The sequence below is a fragment of the Doryrhamphus excisus genome, chromosome 1, assembly GCF_030265055.1.
Source record: "Doryrhamphus excisus isolate RoL2022-K1 chromosome 1, RoL_Dexc_1.0, whole genome shotgun sequence".
Classification (NCBI taxonomy): Eukaryota; Metazoa; Chordata; class Actinopteri; order Syngnathiformes; family Syngnathidae; genus Doryrhamphus; species Doryrhamphus excisus.
The window spans coordinates 20,416,989-20,436,892 of record NC_080466.1 but is presented as its reverse complement, the minus strand read 5'-3'; the positions used below and the strand labels follow the sequence as shown (position 1 = coordinate 20,436,892).

The 19,904-nt window shown below is 39.8% G+C and overlaps 1 protein-coding gene across 18 annotated transcripts in view; it reads left to right on the top strand.

Moving 5' to 3' along the window:
• The window catches only part of LOC131124059 (nuclear factor 1 X-type-like), a 185,126-nt gene that overhangs the window by 41,306 nt on the left and 123,916 nt on the right, over positions 1-19,904 (top strand). For 17 of the 18 annotated variants that reach the window (XM_058065529.1, XM_058065525.1, XM_058065518.1 and 14 more), the window contains one exon: positions 10,733-10,816. In XM_058065529.1, coding sequence (XP_057921512.1) covers positions 10,733-10,816 — 84 coding nt within the window. Of the gene's footprint in view, positions 1-10,732; positions 10,817-19,701; positions 19,879-19,904 lie in introns of those variants that run through there. The other variant, XM_058065532.1, reaches the window with a different exon arrangement.

Below are 19,904 nucleotides of genomic sequence, written 5' to 3'. Positions count from 1 at the left end.
CCAGAGTCAAACTGCCGCTACCCTAAATCTCTATTAACTCTACAGGCAGTGTTTAAAGTAACAAGCGACGAAAAAGTTTGTAAAGTTTGATATGAGTGGGGGTCGGGTGAGGGGGGGGGGTCTCCAAACATGTCCAGTAAAACCAGAAAAAGTCGCTACTTGTGTTACTTTTTACTTGTCACTTTTTTTTGAGTGAATACTGGCAACACTGAATTCCCTTTTGCTATGTATTCTTATTCCCTGGCAGATCAGGTGTTTGATATGTGTGTTGAGAAGCAGTGTTACGATGCCTATGTTGTACGGAGTTGCAACGACATGCTAGAATGTAGCATGTCATTACTCTTTGTCATCAGTGGTTAAAAAATGTGGAAAAAGCCAAAGAAAAAGCAACATTCACTTGATTTCATGGTTGCTGACTGAAGCTGAAGTCACATGCATGTCTTGTCAAGACCTCCCATGTTTTTGTACAATTTTTGATATATTTCCTTAAACTGAATGAGTCTCGGGGCTCCATGGCGGTCGAGTTGTTAGCGCGGAGACCTCACAGCTAGGAGACCTGAGTTCGATTCCACCATTCCATTTCTATGTGTAGTTTGCATGTTCTCCCCGTGCATGTGTGGGTTTTCTCTGGGTACTCCGGTTTCCTCCCACATTCCAAAAACATGCTAGGTTAATTGGCCATAGGTATGAATGTGAGTGTGAATGGTTGTTTGTCTATAATGTGCCCTGTGATTGGCTGGCGACCAGTCCAGTCCAGTACCCCGCCTGGGATATCCAGCACCCCCCGTGCCCCTCATAAGGATAAGCGGTAGAAAATGAATGAATGACTCTCGCTAACCAAAGGTTGGATTACACTGGACCGTACCGTAACGTGTACATTATATATCTATATCCCACTGAAAAATCCAATCCAATCCACCCTCAATAAACACTTAGCAATATTATTTGTATCACCATGATTGACTGGTTCACTTAACATGAATTCTTTAAATTCCACTATCCAATACAAGACGTTTTGTGTCTGCATACCAGAACGTCAACAAGAGCATCTGTAAACTAGTCATTTGTAACATCAACCCCTCCAATTATCTGTCAATAAAGTCAAGGTAAACGCACCATTACAACGACTGTGTGTCATCGGCAGTGATTTTGCTCCCCGTGGTTGTGTTGTGATTGTACGTCTACGATTTCACACTCGGTTGCACCCACCGTTGTTGTCGAGAACCAACCGCTGAACTTCTCAGGCAAGTGCAGGCCAAGATGTTGCTTGGTGCCAGGGAGTGGTGGTGCATTATGGGGAGGGCGCCACCTCCCCTATTACATAGGATTAAATAAAAGAGTATTGTTTCAACTAAGATGTAATTGAGTGGGACATTTGATACAGGCTTAATGACTTGATTTACTTAGTCGTGCTCTCCGTACGTTGTAATGCAATTCCATGCTTCCTGGCTGTTGCGGTTAACTCTGCTGTATTAGAAGCATAACCGCAAAAAAACCACCCCTAGTGACACAAAGGACTGATTGTACCAGCCCCGACCTCATTGTTAAAAGCACTCGGAGGCCGTAGCGGAGTGCGGTTTGGCCTGTGAAAAGGCCCGAGTAAGGCCACATGGAGAAGTAAGGAGGTATGAAGTTCAAGCGGTGTAGTAGAGAAAAAAAAATGTTTGCAGCCTAGCTGGAACGTTTTGTGTTTCAATTGGCATGCTATTATCTGAAGGCAGCAGTTATGGATGAGCCTGTCGAGCAAGATCAGTATAGTTTACAGGCGGAGTGCCAGTCTGAGCTGATGTTCAGGTGTGTCACAATGCATGCAAACTTGTCTCCCTGTCAGTTTGGTGAAATACTGCATGTCTTTATTACATTTCGCTTGGAAAAACAAGGTCGACACAGGTACCCTTTACTGACATCCACTCATAGAATTTACATTTGGTATTTTACACCCCTAAAGGGAAAGTGCAGTCTCTTTAAGGTGTGTGCAGCACAAAGCAGTTCAGTAGGCTTCATGAAAAGGTTCATCCAGCAACATTGCAATAAGAGACATGCTGTACTTGGCACCAATGGCTTTCTACAAATATGGCCGTCATCATTCAGCACCAAAATGCCATATTTAGTCACAAAACTGCAACATTTTGCACTCCATAAAACATTCTACCTGGAAACTTAAATCTTACAAGCTCATTTGTTTGTTTTTTTTGTACAATAACACATGGTATCAAAATGAATTATTACAAAATGGATTATTATTATCTGCACCACAATCCACAGATATGGCCAAATTAGAAACACCACATATTGCCTTAAACAACTCTATTTTGACACACAAATTCACACAAAGGGCTGCACGGTGCACAAGTGGTGAGCACGCAGGCCACACAACTACGAGACCCGAGTTCAATTCCACCCTCAGCCATCTCTGTTTGGAATTTGCATGTTCTCCCCGTGCATGCATGGGTTTTCTCCGGGTACTCCGGTTTCCTCCCACATTCCAAAAACATGCTAGGTTAATTGGCCACTCCAAATTGTCCATAGGTATGAATGTGAGTGTGAATGGTTGTTTGTCTATATGTGCCCTGTGGTTGGCTGGCCACCAGTCCAGGATCTACCCCGCCTCTGGCCTGAAGACAGCAGGGATAGGCTCCAGCAACCCCCCACTGACACTATGAATGAATGAAAATTCACACAAACACATTAAGATTTGTGATATTTTCTTGTGTAGAATGACGGAAATTATATAAAATATTTACATCTGAATATTTCAGCATAGTGTTTCTAAACTGTCAACATTTTATTACCCGAAATTTGTGGAAAATCTCACAAAATGGGCACAGACCTCGGTCCAGATCCGGACCCAGTGATGGCCCTTTACAGACCCGTGACCAATTAAAGTCAATGGGAAATATACCGTATTTTCTGGACTATAAGTTGCTCCGGAGTATAAGTCGCACAAGGCCAAAAATGCATAATTAGGTAGAAAAAAACATACATAAGTCGCACTGGAGTATAAGTTGCATTTTTTGCGGGTAATTTATTTTCCAAACTACTTGACCAAAACAGACATTATGTCCTCTTGGAAGGCAAGTTCTAACAATAAAAGAATAGAGAACAGGCTGAATAGGTGTAAGATATGCTAACACAATGGTTATTCAGCTACACAAAAAATAAACATGAACAGAAAAGATGTCCAGTGTTTATGTAACATAAACAGTTTTTTCCATTTATAAGTCGCTCTGGAGTATAAGTCGCAGGAACAGCCAACCTATGAAAAAAAGTGCGACTTATAGTCCGTAAAATACGGTAATATAATCATACATGCTTTGCGGGCGTAATTACTGTACTTCAGTTATCATGGTGACAGCACATGCGTTGACGTAAAATGTCCGTTTTACGCATATATCGGATTTATATCTGGTATATGCGTAAATCGGATTTTATCCGTTATAAAAAGGCACTTCCTTGACTAATGTACCTGGACGCACAGGCAACGCTGCAAACGCTGCAAATGACGTCGTATAGCGGCCTGTCACGATTCGGCGAATCGGAGCGCCACGATGCGGCCATCCGATATATGCGAGGGAAATTTAATGGAAATGCATTGGAACGGGACTGGAGATTTTGTCCGAAATAGGCGAAATCCGTTATAAAAAATCTGATATATGCAATGAATTTTTATTGGAAATGCATTACAGAAAAATCGGTTCTTTTTTATCTGTCCGTTGTGAGCGAATTTCCGATATATCCGAGTCCGATATATCCGAGGTTTACTGTATTATTATTATTATTATTGTCTGTACGGCACAGACTGAACTCGAAACCGAAACCAAAATGCTACAAAATGGAGAGCAGTGAAGCATACAAGCATATTCCAATTGCATGCTGAGTAAGACAGATTGGTACATGTTGGCACTGATATTGAAACTCCTCAGTTCACTTCGTCTCCACTAGTGGGGCCCGCCCCGCTATTTGAAACGCACTTCTTGTAGGGTGATGTGCAAGGTTTCATTACATTTACATATTCAAATGAGCCAGTAGAGTTGACACAATTAAAGTCAAAGTAAGGTTCTGGGAAAAAAATGACTTTATTTATTTTTAATTGAAGACGCCTGACCAGAGTTTAACTATTTATTACAATTAGCATCGTTTTGGCATCATTTCAAGCTGAACTCAGCTGAACTGAAGATGCTGATTAGACAGCATGCACAGATGTAACCTAGGTTGGCCACAATAAAAGGCCACTCCAAAATGTGCATTGTTATTACACCGCACAATGGCACAGATGACTGAAGTATGGAGGGAGTGTGCAATAGGTATGCTCACTGCAGGAATGTCAACCAGAGCTGTTTACCAGGAATTGGCTCTTCACTTCTCTACCCACGGCATCTCATGGCAATGAATCAGTCACAACTGGACCGTTCAGGTTGTCTTACAAAACGTTTCGCATCTCTTCCGAGCAGTCTTCATCAGTTATTGCTCAAATTAGACTGTCCTATCTAGTCTGAATGGTGTCCCACTTTGTGTTTGAGCATGAACTGGTGGTGAAGCCTGGTGAAACGTCTTCTAAGACAGTCTGAACAGTCCAGTTGTTATCGATTCAACCCCAGTTCCCTGAGAATACAATGACCTAGATCAGAGGTCTCAAACTCACGGCCCGTGGAGGCCTTGATATGAAAGTTTAATGTTAGTGCGGCCTGGTCTGTTTGATATGGATGCTGTATTGTATCATGTACCCAAAAATGACAGCTTAAATTGTTTATTAATTTTTTCTTAAATCTTATTTTTGTGTAGAAAAATTAAAATTAAGATATTTGAGAACAGTGGAATGTTTTATCAGAGCTTTTCTTGTAGAAAAACACTGAAAAAGTGTAAGGTATATCAGATTATATTATAAAAATATAAATTAATATTTACAAAAAAATAAAAAAAAATAAAAATAGTTTTGGTTTTTAAAAATGTGACTTTGTGACTATGTGACTTTGTTTTTTTTTTAAAACCTGATGCCGCCCAGTCCCACCCAGACCCTATCTCCAGTGGAGCCCCCAGGTAAATTGAGTTTGAGACCCCTGGTCTAGATGAATCAAAATAGTCACAAGCTCAGAGAAAATACATACCAGTAAAGCTGCACATTTTGGACAGGCCTTTTATTGTGGCCAGCCTAAGGCATACCTGAGCAATCATCGTGTTGTCTCACACAGATTTAGACATTTTTCTGAACAATATTTGAGAGAAATGGGCCTTTTATGAACATTAACAAATGTTTATATATCTTTGAGTTTATCACACAAAGATGAAGAAAAGTTGCATTTGTATTTTTGTTGAGTGTATGAATCATCCTATATGAAGGATGGACATTTAATATACATACTCAAGTGTCCTGGGGAAATGACTATAAAATCTTATGTACTTACTTTATGAACTTCAACCCAAGTTGAGTGAGTAGGGAGGCTGATCCAGCATGGTCATGTTCTTCTCGGCCAGGAACTGTTGGATCCTGTTTGATTACTCACTAGTCATTGTGAGCAGCCACTTGTTGTCCTACCTCCTACCTCAAGATCTCTTTGTAGCCGTACTGGCTGATCGTCTGGTTCTGTGGTAAAAACTGTTGGTGGAATGTGATCACCATGAACAGTCCTAGAACTTTTCTGAAGCACCTCGTATCAGCTCAACAGAATATGGCTGTACTCCTAACCCTAAGACTCACAAGCGGAGCAAAATAATTATCTATGGATCCATGTACACTTTTTCATTCATCCCTTCATCTTGTTTTTTTGCTTAATTTTGCGCCCCCCACCCCCTCTAGAAATGGCTGTGCGGAAAAATAGTATTTTTCCACCATTTCTCCCTGAGGTAGCTTTGGCAGGCGCTCACACGGCGGCCATGTCTGCCTTTCATACGTCCCCTCGCACTCGATGGAACAGATCGCCGGTGCCGCCCGATGTCTTTTGAAGAGTCTGCCATCTCTCTCAGGTTGGCTGGACTCTCTTTTTTTTTTTTCTCATTTCCTCCATCCTTACCTTCATTTTTAATCGTGTACCTGAAGCATGGAAGTTTTATGTTCATGGCTAACAAATCAGGCTTCTACGACCAAAATGGTGGTGATGTTCATCGGAGTTTGGTGGATTTGTAGAAATAACAATACTAATTGTAGGCATATGTGTTGTCTTTTATGGGAAGCATACATTCATACGTTGTAGTTCATGTGCTTTAAAATGGAGCAATGTATTGGAAAATGTCCCAAAAGGGTCTTCAGTGCACATTGCTCTGGCTATTTGGCCTTAAGTGGTCAACACAAAAAGGCAGAGAGGACCAATGAGCCAGGCAGTCACTGTTGGAGTGTAAGAAGCAACACAAATTGCAGTGTCTTTTTTTTTTTTTTTTTAATACTTTGCACTTGAGCTCTGTGAGAGTGCCCCGCTGTGAGACTGCAACAAATAACATAAAAGTGCCTAGTCATTTCTTCTTATACAGTCGTCCCTCTTATATGGTGGCTCTTGTCTTGTCAATGTATTCTAATGGGAGCTTGAAATGGCTTTACACTTCTATTACCTAATGTAGTAGACATAAGTAGAGTAAATAAGCCATTTAAGATCTAAATGAAGCTCCTGCTCGTGTGTGTCACAGTAAAAAAATGTGTTCCCTCCAACAGTTATAGCTCCAACAGTATCCCATGTTGTTATTATGTCAAATTATTAAAGATTAATCATGTGTTTGAAATGAATTAATCATGATTAATCATGAATATTTTCTGAACAGAGACAGGATTATATATTATGTACATTACGTTATATTTTGCCATTGTGAGAGTGCAAGAAACAATGTAAATGGGTAGAATTTTGCATTGGTATTTTGCTGTTATGAGGCATTCGGGTAAGAAATAACTTACAGTAGAGAAACAAGAAACAACCTGAGAGTGTTGTTAGCAGACCTTAGTGGCGGACAGGAAGGGATGTCGAAGCTTCAGTGTGGAGTTTTAGGTTGTTGTAGATTATGGCTCCAACAGTATCCCATGTTATTATTATGATTCTTTGTAGAGCTGTCAAATGATTAAACATTTTAATCTGATTAATCATATGTTGGAAATGAATTAATCGTGATTAATCATGATGTCTGATTTTTTTAAAAGGTATTTTATGAACAGAGACAGGATTATATATTACATTATGTTATATTTTGCCATTGTGAGAGTGCAAGAAGCAATGCAAATAGGTAGAATCGTATTTTGCTGTTATCATGCATTCGGGTAAGAAATAACTTACAGTTGAGAGAAACAAGAAACAACCTGAGAGTGTTGTTAGCAGACCTTAGTGGTGGACAGGAAGTGACGTCGGAGCTTCAGAGTTGAGTTTTAGGTTGTTGTGGGTTATGGCTCAGTAACAGTATCCCATGTTATTATTATGATTCTTTGTAAGGCTGTCAAATGATTAAACATTTTAATCTGATTAATCATGTGTTGGAAATGAATTAATCATGATTAATCATGATGTCTGAAATTTCTTTTAGGTATTTTATGAACAGAGACAGGATTATATATTACATTATGTTATATTTTGCCTTTGTGAGAGTGCAAGAAACAATGCAAATGGATAGAATCTTATTTTGCTGTTATCAGGCATTCAGGTAAGAAATAACTTACAGTAGAGACAAACAAGAAACAACCTGAGAGTGTTGTTTCTTCTTTGGTTATCGCTTTTGTCATTGTGCAAGAAAAATGAAGTTTGGTGTCGTCTTTTGTTATATTCAGGCACTTGAGAATGAGAAACAAAATATATATACACGTATTTATTTGTGTGTGTGTGTGTACATATATGCGTTATACTCTGCACCACTGAATATTACGCTTGATCAGATGGCCTAGACAAACAACAAAAAAAAAAAGTCCAATCGCATCCCTTGCATGTTTGCGGAGTGGGAAAATCTGTCTCAATTAACACATTTGCATGGGGCGATGATGACGGACTCCAAATAGGTCACTGACTGAATCTCCTGCCTCCGAATCTTCCCTCTAAAATGTTAATTAAGGACTTTGAGAGTTTTCTGCTCAGGGCTGGCCATATGGGCTGGGCATATGTTATATATATATATATAGTACAATCTATAATTCATACACTGCTGCGGGAGGGAGCGTTTGAGGGCCTGGAGTTTTTTTTTTGGGGGGGGGTGTTACTACAAAGGGAGTCAGTATGTTCTGGCCTCCCAAGTGGCAGGTAGCAGCCTTAGCCTATTTATTAGCTGCATGTTGTTCACTGTTTCACAATGGGATCAACACCTGTTTCTTTGGCTGATGACTTAAAAGAGCATTAGGATGTCTGTGTGTTGCTTGGTTAATAGGAAATGAATACAAATCATCTATTGTTTTGGTGTCTTTTCAATCAGATTACATGATGCTCCATTAAAATCTATATAAAGCTCTCTATGGGCATTTGACTGCACTTCCTCTCATTCTAATCACGAGGCAGAATTGCTCTCTGAATGTTTCCAACTCCTGTTTTAGTGTCATTTTTCCATTATATATTATGATATAGTAATAATAATGATTATGAGTTTGGATGTGAGATTATTTTGATGGCGTTTTATAGCAGGACTTCCAGGTATCATATTTATATCAGTCTTCCATCGTTGTGATAGTTCGACAAATTCAATTCTTTTCTGGGGTTTTTTATATTAGCTGTACAATTAGCTAATAGCTATTAGCTATATTAGGTTATATTATCGGCCGTTTGACTGATGATCACATCGTGAGCCTAGAAAACTCAGCATGCTGTGTCAAATTAAACCTTTTTAATGTGCTACTTAAAGAAAAAAGGCATTTTGCGGCATATGCTTTTTCACGGAAATCAGCCGATATTCATCGGTGGCCGATCTATTGGAGCATCCCTAAAATAAATCTATTTATATCCCACAGTTGCAAATATACAATTATTGAAAAATGACAAAAAAAAAATACCCCACTAATTGCAATGTTGTGTCCCAAAATATTTGTCCTCATCATGTTTTGAAAAGCATGTTCCCTTCCACATGTATTCCCAGTTTAAGCCAGTTGTCCCTCGCACACCCAGAGCCCACATTAATCATCAGAACGAGCCAATGGAAAACATCCATTTTGGGCTGCGTATCAACCAATCAGACGAAGCTTGCTTGTGCACCTGACCTTGTCTCCGGCTGAGAAAAGCCAATGGTTGAAGCTGCAGCACACCTGACGCGCTGTGCTTTCTTTGGCTGGCGTCAACATCTTGCACAGGTGCCATGGATGCAGGCGGCCAATCAGATGCAAGACACGTGTGGCCCGGCAGAAGAGTATTAGTGTTTCTATGTCACTGTCGCAATACAACATCGACTGAACAATGCGCAGTGTGTTTTCCCCGAAAGCAATGTTTATGGACTAATAAAGATGATTAAAGATCACACAATGGCATAAAAATGGAAGGTTTGCAAGTGCAGATTATCTGTAATAAAACGGCAAGGGGAAAAGTGGGGTGGGGGGCGAATGGGAGCTTTAGCCGCGGAGGCCTCTCGTTGCAAAGGATATGAATAGCCTTTGTTTTCTCCACAACTCAGGGCTGTGCGGTCTGCCAATGTCTGGCTCTTATTATAGAGTTTGTGTCTGTGCGTCTGCTTAAGTGACACACGTGTGTGTGTGTGTGTGTGTGTGTGTGTGTGTGTGTGTGTGTTGCTATGTGTTTTTGAGGACAGGTGATTATATTTTGTCAGATTGTATGCACACATTTAAACATATGAAACACTGTTTTCTTTCCCTGCTTGTATTCTTGCTGAATAAATGTGTCACGGGGTCCCGGGCTGGCACAAGAGCACGTGTTTGCTTTTTTATCCGTTAAAGTTGTGAAATGAAATAGGATTTTGCAGAACGGCGCGGCGGCGGCGGCTGTGGGATTTGGGCTCCCTTCGGCTCAGCAGAGAGGGATAGCTTGATCCAATCAACGGCAGAACTGCGAGGAGAGCCCATTTCACAGCTCCGGGCTCTGCCAGAACCCTGCCTTGCTCGAATTAGAATACAAATGAAGCTCGCTCAATGCATGCATGCATGTATACAGAGCGTGTGGCTTAGGATGGGCCTTTAGGAGAAAATATACACTGGGTTATCTTTTTTTTTTTTTTTTTTTTTTTGTAGGGTTGTCTACATTAAAAGAGAAGAAGCTTATTATAATTATTATTAGTATAATAGCCTGGACTTATATTCTTCTAACTCTGTATTTTGTGGATGTTTTAACAGAAAATTGTACAAAAACAAAGCACTGTGCTATGTTCATGACTGCACTATTTGTGTCCGTAATCTCCATGCTCATACCACCCCCCAAAAATGGTGACTACTGCCGCAACACTTTTGCACAAATATAGCTTTCAAAACACTATATTTCGACACACAAACGCTAGATTTTGTAATTCTTGAAAAGCATTTTGTGTTGTCAAAAAAAATAATACCTCAAACAATTCGCTATATCATTAAACACAATTTCTCTCTTCTTAATATTCTGCACTTGTATGCCAATGTTGTATAAAGCAGACTAATGCCGCCTGATGGAGTAGTGCCATGGCTCAACGGTGCATAGGATGGCTTCATGTTGTTCCTCTTTTAACTACAGACTAGCCCACACTGCATCAATAGCGCCTCTGCTGGTTGAAGCCATGCAATGCACTATTTTTTTTTTGGTTTCAATTGCTTCACTACCTCCACTGAATAGATAATAAATAATCCATTTAATTCTCTTTTTCTTTTTTACAGGCTACCGACACTTACCTGGTGAACGACGATCCTTCCAGAGGCCCCGGGGTGCCAGAATGTTTCCTTGTGTCCGATACATACAGGGTATATATAAACACACACACACACACAAATGGATGTCAGGTGATTCATTTTGTGGTCAAACAAATGTCCATTAAAATGAGCCATTGTAGACTTATGGGTGTGTTTTGGAGATTTTCTATTAAAATAAAATAAGAAATAATGACAATGCTAATGCAGGTTGATGTTAAGTACAGTTACAATAACATTTGATATGGAAGACTACATACTAAGAAGAAAATTAAAAATAAATAGATCCTAAACACTGCAATTGGCTGGCGACCAGTCCAGGGTGTACCCCGCCTCTCGCCCCAAGACAGCTGGGATAGGCTCCAGCACCCCCGCGACCCTCGTGAGGAAAAAGCAGTAGAAAATGAATGAATGAATGAATGGAAGACTACATACTAAGAAGTAAAATTCAAAATAAATAGATACTAAACACTGCAGTTGGCTGGTGACCAGTCTAGGGTGTACCCCCCTTCTCGCCCAAAATCAGCTGGGATAGGCTCCAGCATGGGATGGATGGATAAATACAGTAAAACAATAAGCATAAAACCATGTACAGTTGACAGAAGTGCTCATGTGCTATAATATCCAAACCCGCTGATATTATATATTTTTGATATATTTCTTACACACAAAAATGTCCCACATAATTATATAAATATATACTGTACGAAGTGAGAAATAGTTTGTAATTTTATGAGATTTGTATGAGATTAAAATCACATTTTAATTTTATTGTAATTTTAAAAGAGAAAACAAAATGTCTAAGGTTTTTTTTCTCATAATTTGGGTATTTTTTCTTGTTTTTTGTAACCCAAATATTGCGATAACTCATCAAATGTATAGTTTTACCTCTTAGATCAGTTTTTCAAAAACGTTTTTTAGATTTTAAAAACACCGATTAAAATAAGAATTTAAAAAAGCAGTATTTTTACAAGAATAAGGATGAAATATTAATAGAGTAACGTCATAAAATGAAGAGGAAAAAAATTACATAAATTTTAATATTATAATAGTTTTATTGTCATTGTAAAGACAAAAAAACCCAAAACATCAACTGCTTTGACATAATTTCTAGTTCAAAAGTATCAGCAATACTTGGCCTTCTTTGTCGCTCGCTGCATTTTTTTTTTCCTCTCCTCATCAGTAACACTTCTACGTCTGACTTACGCGTCTCTCTTTGTCTCCTGGAGTCGGGCCTAAACAGCCATCTCAGTATTCGGCACAAGTGCGCGAGCAGGCCAAATAAACAAACTATAGCAACCGCAGGAGGAGTTGCACAACACAAAGCTCAGGTTTACATCATAAACTCCCCTTTTCCTACCTTAGAACCCCCCTGCCCCCTCGATTGCAAAGGGTTTTGGCGGTTTATGAGACTGTTTGCCACACAAGAAAAACCGCATGGTGTGACAACACTTCAGTGTGTTGTGGTCTCCCGTTGACATGCGCCGCTGGCCACATTTTCTGTTTACCATCTCCTGTGGTCACGCTGTACATTAAAAGCCAACGCTGATACTGGGATTAGGGCGCTAAATGTGCGAGACAGGTGGTTGTGGCTCTTTTTCAAGAGCAAATATTGCTTGAATAAGATGTTTATGTGGGCACGCTCGCCACTTACAGTACAGTACAGTACAGGCATATGCAGTCAGACTGGCCGCTATGGTTAACAAGCACGGCCTGCACAGTGTCAAACACCAGAGACGCTATGGATCTGTTTGCAATCTCAGTGTGTGTGCGCCAGCGTGTGGAGCAACGTGTTTGGCCTGCTGCTTTTTAAGTGTTTACTGTGTGCAATGGCAGCGCACATGCTCACTTGGCCTGCTTTAGATTTCCCACTCTGTGCCATGTTTACATTTTAACAGGAAGGAAATGTATAGATCTTCATCTAAGACAGGGGTGTCTAAACCTTTTTCCACAGAGGGCTGCATACAGAAAAATCAAAGCATTTTATTTTTTTTTTAAACCAAACAATGTCAATACGCTCAGATGTTTCTGTATTTAAAGAAAATAACAGCCTGCATCATAGTTTTGTGTTATCGTTGAGTATACTGGAACTTTTTCCTCTTATATTACACTTTTTTTTTACCGTCTTTATGAATTTATTCTCATAATATTCTCTTTTATTGCAATTTCTAAAAACAAAACAACAATTTTTTCCCTATAATCCCATACAAAACATACATAATGTTGTTATATAAATATAACAACATGTAACAATATGAACAAATATAAAAAACACAGATAAAGAGAACTGAAAAATATCAACCTCATTACGCTAATATCCATCCAATATTGATACTAGCCCTCGGTTTCGATGCTATCGATATTTGGATCAGTACGCCCAACCCCTTCATGTACAGCTCGGGTCCTCAATAGGGAGTGCAGTCTACATCTACAAGCAGATACTTTTTTATGCTTATTATTTTAATAAAGATTTGGATTTGGATCACACAGACCAATCACATGCATGGTAACTCCTACGTTTTGCGAGTGGAGCTAGTGGGCGAGTGTGTGAGAGAAGTTCAGTATAAACAGATGATTTAGGCCATAATAGAACAAGGAATTACATTTATTTGTAGTCAATCACCTAAAAAAAAGGTGTATATATTTGTAATGATAGAATGACTTTTTTTAGGGAACTTTTTGCACGAGTGCCAGATTAAAGGGTTAAAACAAGAAAAATCAAAGAAAAAATGTTGAATGTATCTACAATTTTGGCTGGGTTTTTTTTTTTAACATTTGTATATTTTTCATACTAGTCAATTCAAAAGCATATACATTGTTTACTCATCCTTAATAAAACCTGCATTTGTATTTGTTTTTTATGCTTTGTGACGACGGTGATACAAACGTTCACCCCGATGAAATATTTTAGGACTGGTTTGTATTATCGTATTTACAACCTTGGCATGAATACATTTTCCTGGACTGGACCACTGTAACTTTTTACTTGAATACTTGTGATGTAGACTGAAAAGGCAGAAAGACTTCGAAAAGGAAAATGTAAAAGGCAGATAAAGAGAAGGGGAGGGGTGGGGGGGTAGAGGCTGCACAAAAGGTTTGGGGTTTGGACCTGAGCCTTACAGGGGTGTGGTTTGGATGGAGGAGCGACTAATGGAAAGAAATAGACTCAATATCCTTCACCTTTTTGCCTCTTTTTTTTTTTCCCCCCCTGATTTTTCCACTGTTGCTTGCCTGCATGTGTATCTTTCAGCACAACTTGTGTGTGTGTGTGTGTGAGTTGTGGTGAGGTTGCAAGTATCCCACATAGGCTGAGGTCTCATAAAGCCTCGTACCCCCACTGCCCCCACTTCAAGAAAACTTGGCATTGGAGCAACGGGGGTGACTTCAACCTCCAAGACCGCACCCTATATAGCACGCACACACTGGTGCTTGTAGCACAATGTTATTCACACACTACACAATACTCACGCACACACACACACACACACACATATACGGGAGGCATGCACAAGGCAGGGGCTTATGTGTAATTGCAGGCACTGCGCCTGCATATATGAGTTTGATTAGGCCAAGAAGCAGGGGAGCGGGCGAGGATAAAGCCAAGCCTGATTAGAACCAGAGAGTATCACTTGCATACAATAGGAGTCACATTGAAATGTAGACCACTCGCTCCAAGTTCAGGTATCAACTGTCTACCTATACATGCATAGCGTGCAGGAATAGGAGCAAGGCAAAGTCAAAAAGGGGAGGGGGGGGGGGGGTAAATTACAAGCATCCAGAAAGCGAATGTGCTTTTCACTGTAGAATTGTGGACTTGTTGGTTTCTTCAAAGCATGCCAGAAGGTCCCGTAGAAATAGTTGGAATTTTTTTTTTGTGTATTTTTATGATATTCTAAATATGATGCGGTGGCGTTTATGACATATACAGACGAAGATAGCGTGGCTCCTCAATCGCCTGGAAACCACGTTGTAAAGTTAATTCACTGCAAATTTGGGCAATGTTAGAGCCAGCGTTTCCTGCTACTGTATGTCAAACGCTGTTTGCTGGTTATGTTTGAACTGAAAGAAAGTTTACCATGGATAAAAATACATTGGTACTTCTAAGGTCAAACGCCATCTGTTTCCCCGAATATGCTCAACCTCTGATTTGGTCGTTTTTTTTTAAGCATTTTTCCCAATAGATGTCTTCCAGGTTCAAAGAAAACCTTAGCCAACGTTTCTCTGCAAGTGCATGTTCTCCCTGTGCATGCGTGGGTTTTCTCCGGGTACTCCGGTTTCCTCCCACATTCCAAAAACATGCTAGGTTAATTGGCGACTCCAAATTGTCCATAGATATGAATGTGAGTGTGAATGGTTGTTTGTCTATATGAAGAGCTTGCAACCAAAAGGCGCTAAATCCATTTTGACTGATTTCGAGAAAATCAATGATTTTTAATTACGCACATATCAATCTATTTGGTCATCAAGTCTATATTGCAAATGAAAGAGCTATCAATATAGGTCATAAAAATGCATGCTATAAAAATCCTGCACACACCATGTATTTTATATATTTTTTTAATTATTTTTTTTCGGATTTAGCGCCTTTTGGCTGAAATAAATTTGAAGTCGTCTTTAACTTCTTCAATGGCATTGTTGTAAAAGAATGTAAGGTGCTTTAATGTGCTATGCTAATAAAATAATTACAACACAGAAGCCATTCTCAACATGCAATACACCCCCCCCTCCCACACACACACACACATGCACTCGTTCACCTTCACACATTACAGAAAACAAAATGTTATAACCTACCACTAGTACACTGTTACTGATAAAATGTTGTTAAGATATTATTGCACACATTTACATCATCCATATTCCATGATGATCAGCTTTAACACAACTCAACATACCCAATTATACAAGACAATGGTACAAGACATGTCATACATTGCAGGTGCATTCAACCTGTAGGCTGCAGTAGAGCGACACATGAAAAATAACAATTTGCAGACAATAATAAAAATTGTATTAAAAGCAGTGCTCATATTTCAGTCATCTCAAAATCATCTCATTACAAACTCTTTACATTGTATGTTTTTTAGTACAAGTAAAATAATGTTTCTCATGAAAGTTGGAGGTGTCAAGGTAGAGACATGCCTTTTATGGCGTAAAAAAAAATTCCATGTTACAGAATACAGTAAAAACACAATTTGTGTTCTCCTGAATTGCATAACATACTGTAACTATCATACGTGTACTTAATGTACACAAACAAAACAGGATGCGCACTGATACTGGCTTTCTGTATGTGCAGTGCCAATTGTATTCTTCTCTCTGATTGGTCAGATTATCAATAGATGGGAAACTTGGGCCAATCAGAATAAAGAATAAAGAAAGGGATTTAGCTCCTTTTGGTTGAAATCTGAAATGGAAATAGCGCCTTTTGGTTGAAAGCATAAATTTCATATCACTTTTTTTCATATTTTTAAAAATGATTTCAAGACCAAAATATGTGATTTGGATACACATGACAGAGGTCTATTAAACTCATGAAAAACATGCAACTTAGTGAAAATTGGATTTAGCGCCTTTTGGTTGCAAGCTCTTCATATGTGCCCTGTGATTGGCTGGCGACCAGTCCAGAGTGTACCCCGCCTCACGCCCAAAGTCAACTGGGATAGGCTCCAGTATACCCCCGCAACCCTAATAAGGATAAGCTGCAAAAAAAAAAAAAAAACACAACCTTAATAGTTTTGCCAGCCTTGCTACATGGACATTTGCATTTGCATTCACAAACAGGCTGCATGACAAGAGGGTTCACTCCTAGGTGCGTTGATTCTGTAGCGAACTGAATGGAGTGAGTGTCCCAGTTGCTTTGTCCCAGTGGGGAGCGGCATGGCGCACGCTACTGGCTAGCAAGTGCACTGCTTGCTAGATGTACATGTCGTGTGCTACATGATCAAATATTTCCTTCTTGCCTTTTGTCTATAAAACACATTCATTCATTTTCGACCGCTTATCCTCAAGAGAGTGCTGGAGCCTATCCCAGCTGTCTTCGGGCGTGAGGCAAGTTACACCCTGGACTGGTCACCAGCCAATCACAGGGTCGCCAATTAACCTAGCATGTTTTTGGAATGTGGGAGGAAACCGGAGTACCCGGAGAAAACCCACGCATGCACGGGGAGAACATGCAAACTCCACACAGAGGTGACCGAGGGTGGAATCGAACTCGGGTCTCCTAGGTGTGTGGCCAGCGCGCGAACCACTTGCTAACCAATCTGATGTTAATTTCCACCAGTTTGCGCATCCACGTTTTGTAACATTAAAAAATCACCTCATTGTGCAACGGATTTTAGGTTCTTATAAAACAACAGTGCTTTCCTCGCATGTTGTGACACCGACTAGCTTTTTTTTTGCAAGAGGTGACAAAAAACTGCATATCACTCCTACCATAGAGAGGATCTTTGACGATAGCTTTTTTGCAGTCAGTTCTTAAAAATAGCACAGCCCCGTTATAGAGGGTTTTTGACTAGTGTTTTTGGAGTAGGTAATAAAAAACAGCAATGTGCCCTTGTTGTATTGAGGATCTTTATGTAGCTTTTTACAGGTCCTCAAAAACAGCAGCGTGCCCCTGTCGTATAGAGGATCTTTGCCAAACAAGTTGGTTCTTAAAAACAGAACAGCCCCCTGTTATATATAGGGTCTTTGGCTAGTGTTTTAGCAATAGGCGATAAAAACCAGCAACATGCTCTTGTTGTTCTTGTTGGATCTTTATGTCGCTTTTACAATAGGTCCTCAAAAACAGCAGCATGCCGTGTCGTCTAGAGGCTCTTTGCCAAGTGACTCGGTTCTTAAAAACAGCACAGCCTCCTGCTATAAAGAGTGTCTTTGACTAGCTTTTTGCAATAGGTGACAAAAAACAGCAGATCACTCCTGTCAAAGAGGAACTTTGACGATAGCTTTTTTTCCAGTTTGTCCTTAAAAACATCAAAGCGCCCCTGTCGTATAGAGGACATTTGACTAGCGAGGAGGTTCTTAAAAACAGCAGAGTGCCCCTGTTATATAGAGAATATGTCAGCAGCTTTTTGCAGTAAGTTCTACCCCGTTGTATAGAGGATTGTTGACTAGCGAGTAGGTTCTTAAAAACAGTTGAGCTCTAGCACATTGACGAGTGTTTTGCTGATAAAAAACAGCAGAGCTGCCCTAATTTATTATCTTTTTCGCAATATATGACAAAAAACTGCAGCTCTCTCTTGTCATAAAGAGGATCTTTGACGATTTGATTGATTTTGCAGCAGGTTCTTAAAAACAGTAGAGCACCCCTGTCATATAGAAGAACTTTAAGTAGCAATTTGCCAGTTCTGCTGTATAAAGGATTTTTGACTAGCTTTTTAGCAGTAGGTGACAAAAAACATCAGATTGCTCCTGTCATAAAGACCCTTAAAAACAGCAGAGCACCCCTGTCATATTGAAGAACTTTAAGTAGCAATTTTCCAGTAGGTTCTTAGAAACAGCAGAACCCTCCTGTTATATAGAGGATCTTTGACTAGCTTTTTAACAGTAGGTGACAAAAAACAGCAGATTGCTCCTGTCATAAAGAGGATCCTTAAAAACAGCAGAGCACCCCTGTCATATTGAAGAACTTTAAGTAGCAATTTTCCAGTTCTGCCTTTTTTTAGTAATCTCTTGTTGTATAGAGGATCTTTGACTAGATTTTTAGCAGTAGCTGACAAAAAACAGCAGATTGCTCCTGTCATGAAGATCCTTAAAAACAGCAGAGCACCCCTGTTATATAGAAGAACTTTAAGTAGCAATTTTCCAGTATGTCCTTAGAAACAGCAGAACCCTCCTGTTATTTAGAGGATCTTTGACTAGCTTTTTAGCAGTAGCTGACAAAAAACGGCAGATTGCTCCTGTCATAAAGAGGATCCTTAAAAACAGCAGAGCACCCCTGTCATATTGAAGAACTTTAAGTAGCAATTTTCCAGTTCTGCTTTTTTTTTTAGTAATCTCTTGTTGTATAGAGGATCTTTGACTAGATTTTTAGCAGTAGCTGACAAAAAACAGCAGATTGCTCCTGTCATAAAGATCCTTAACAACAGCAGAGATGTCACGAGCGGGCTTAACCCCCTCGTGACAAGAGAACCCCTGTCATATAGAAGAACTTTAAGTAGCAATTTTCCAGTAGGTTCTTAGAAACAGCAGAACCCTCTTGTTATATAGAGGATCTTTGACTAGCTTTTCAGCAGTAGCTGACAAAAAACAGCAGATTGCTCCTGTCATAAAGAGGATCCTTAAAAACAGCAACGCACCCCTGTCATATAGAGGATCTTTGACTCGGCAGAGGGCCCCGTCTTATAGAAGAGTAGCGATTTTGCAGTTGATTCTCAAAAACAGCAGATGATTTTCGACTCACATATTACATGTAATGTAAGTGATGACTTTATTGAAGATATACTAGCAATTTAGTGAGGTAAAAGCATGATTTTTACAAAATAAGCATAATAGTGACAATAAAAGTCAGTCCCCCAGTCTTGAGTTTTGTAAAAATGTGGCTATACTGTACAATTATTGTTACATAAACACATGTATACATGTAGAATCATGATGGCTATACTTTATGCATGCAATAGGAAATGAAATGACATCTTTGGTCATGTGACTATTTGTTTTTTATTCAGGCATTAAGCCTTACCATTGATTTATGATCTATACATGCATTATTGTATTTTGTATACATAATTGCTAAAGTGGTGGGGTGTTTTGTGTACTTTTTCATGCAGTGCGTTCATTTTCATACATCAATACATGTATTCAACATGATATCAACAGCATCTTTATAGTAATAAATAAGTATAATGTACAGTGGCTGGGAGGGCGAGTGAGAGAGAGGAAGGGCGCTAGGGCGGGAGGGAGGCAGTGCAGGGAAAAAACTTTCCCCTAAAAGTTGTTGCGGAGCTTGGCTGCACTAGTGAGCGAGGCGGGGTTAGAGCCTGGACCGAGCCACACCACCGATCCTCGGCAGCCTTTGCAATGCGGCACCGGAGCGAACCTCCATCCAAGTTAACTCGCTACCGCTCCGACCGTCACCTGTAGACTCAGCCATGTACTCACCTTACTGCTTGACACAGGTAAGCACTTTTTGTGTTGTTGTTGT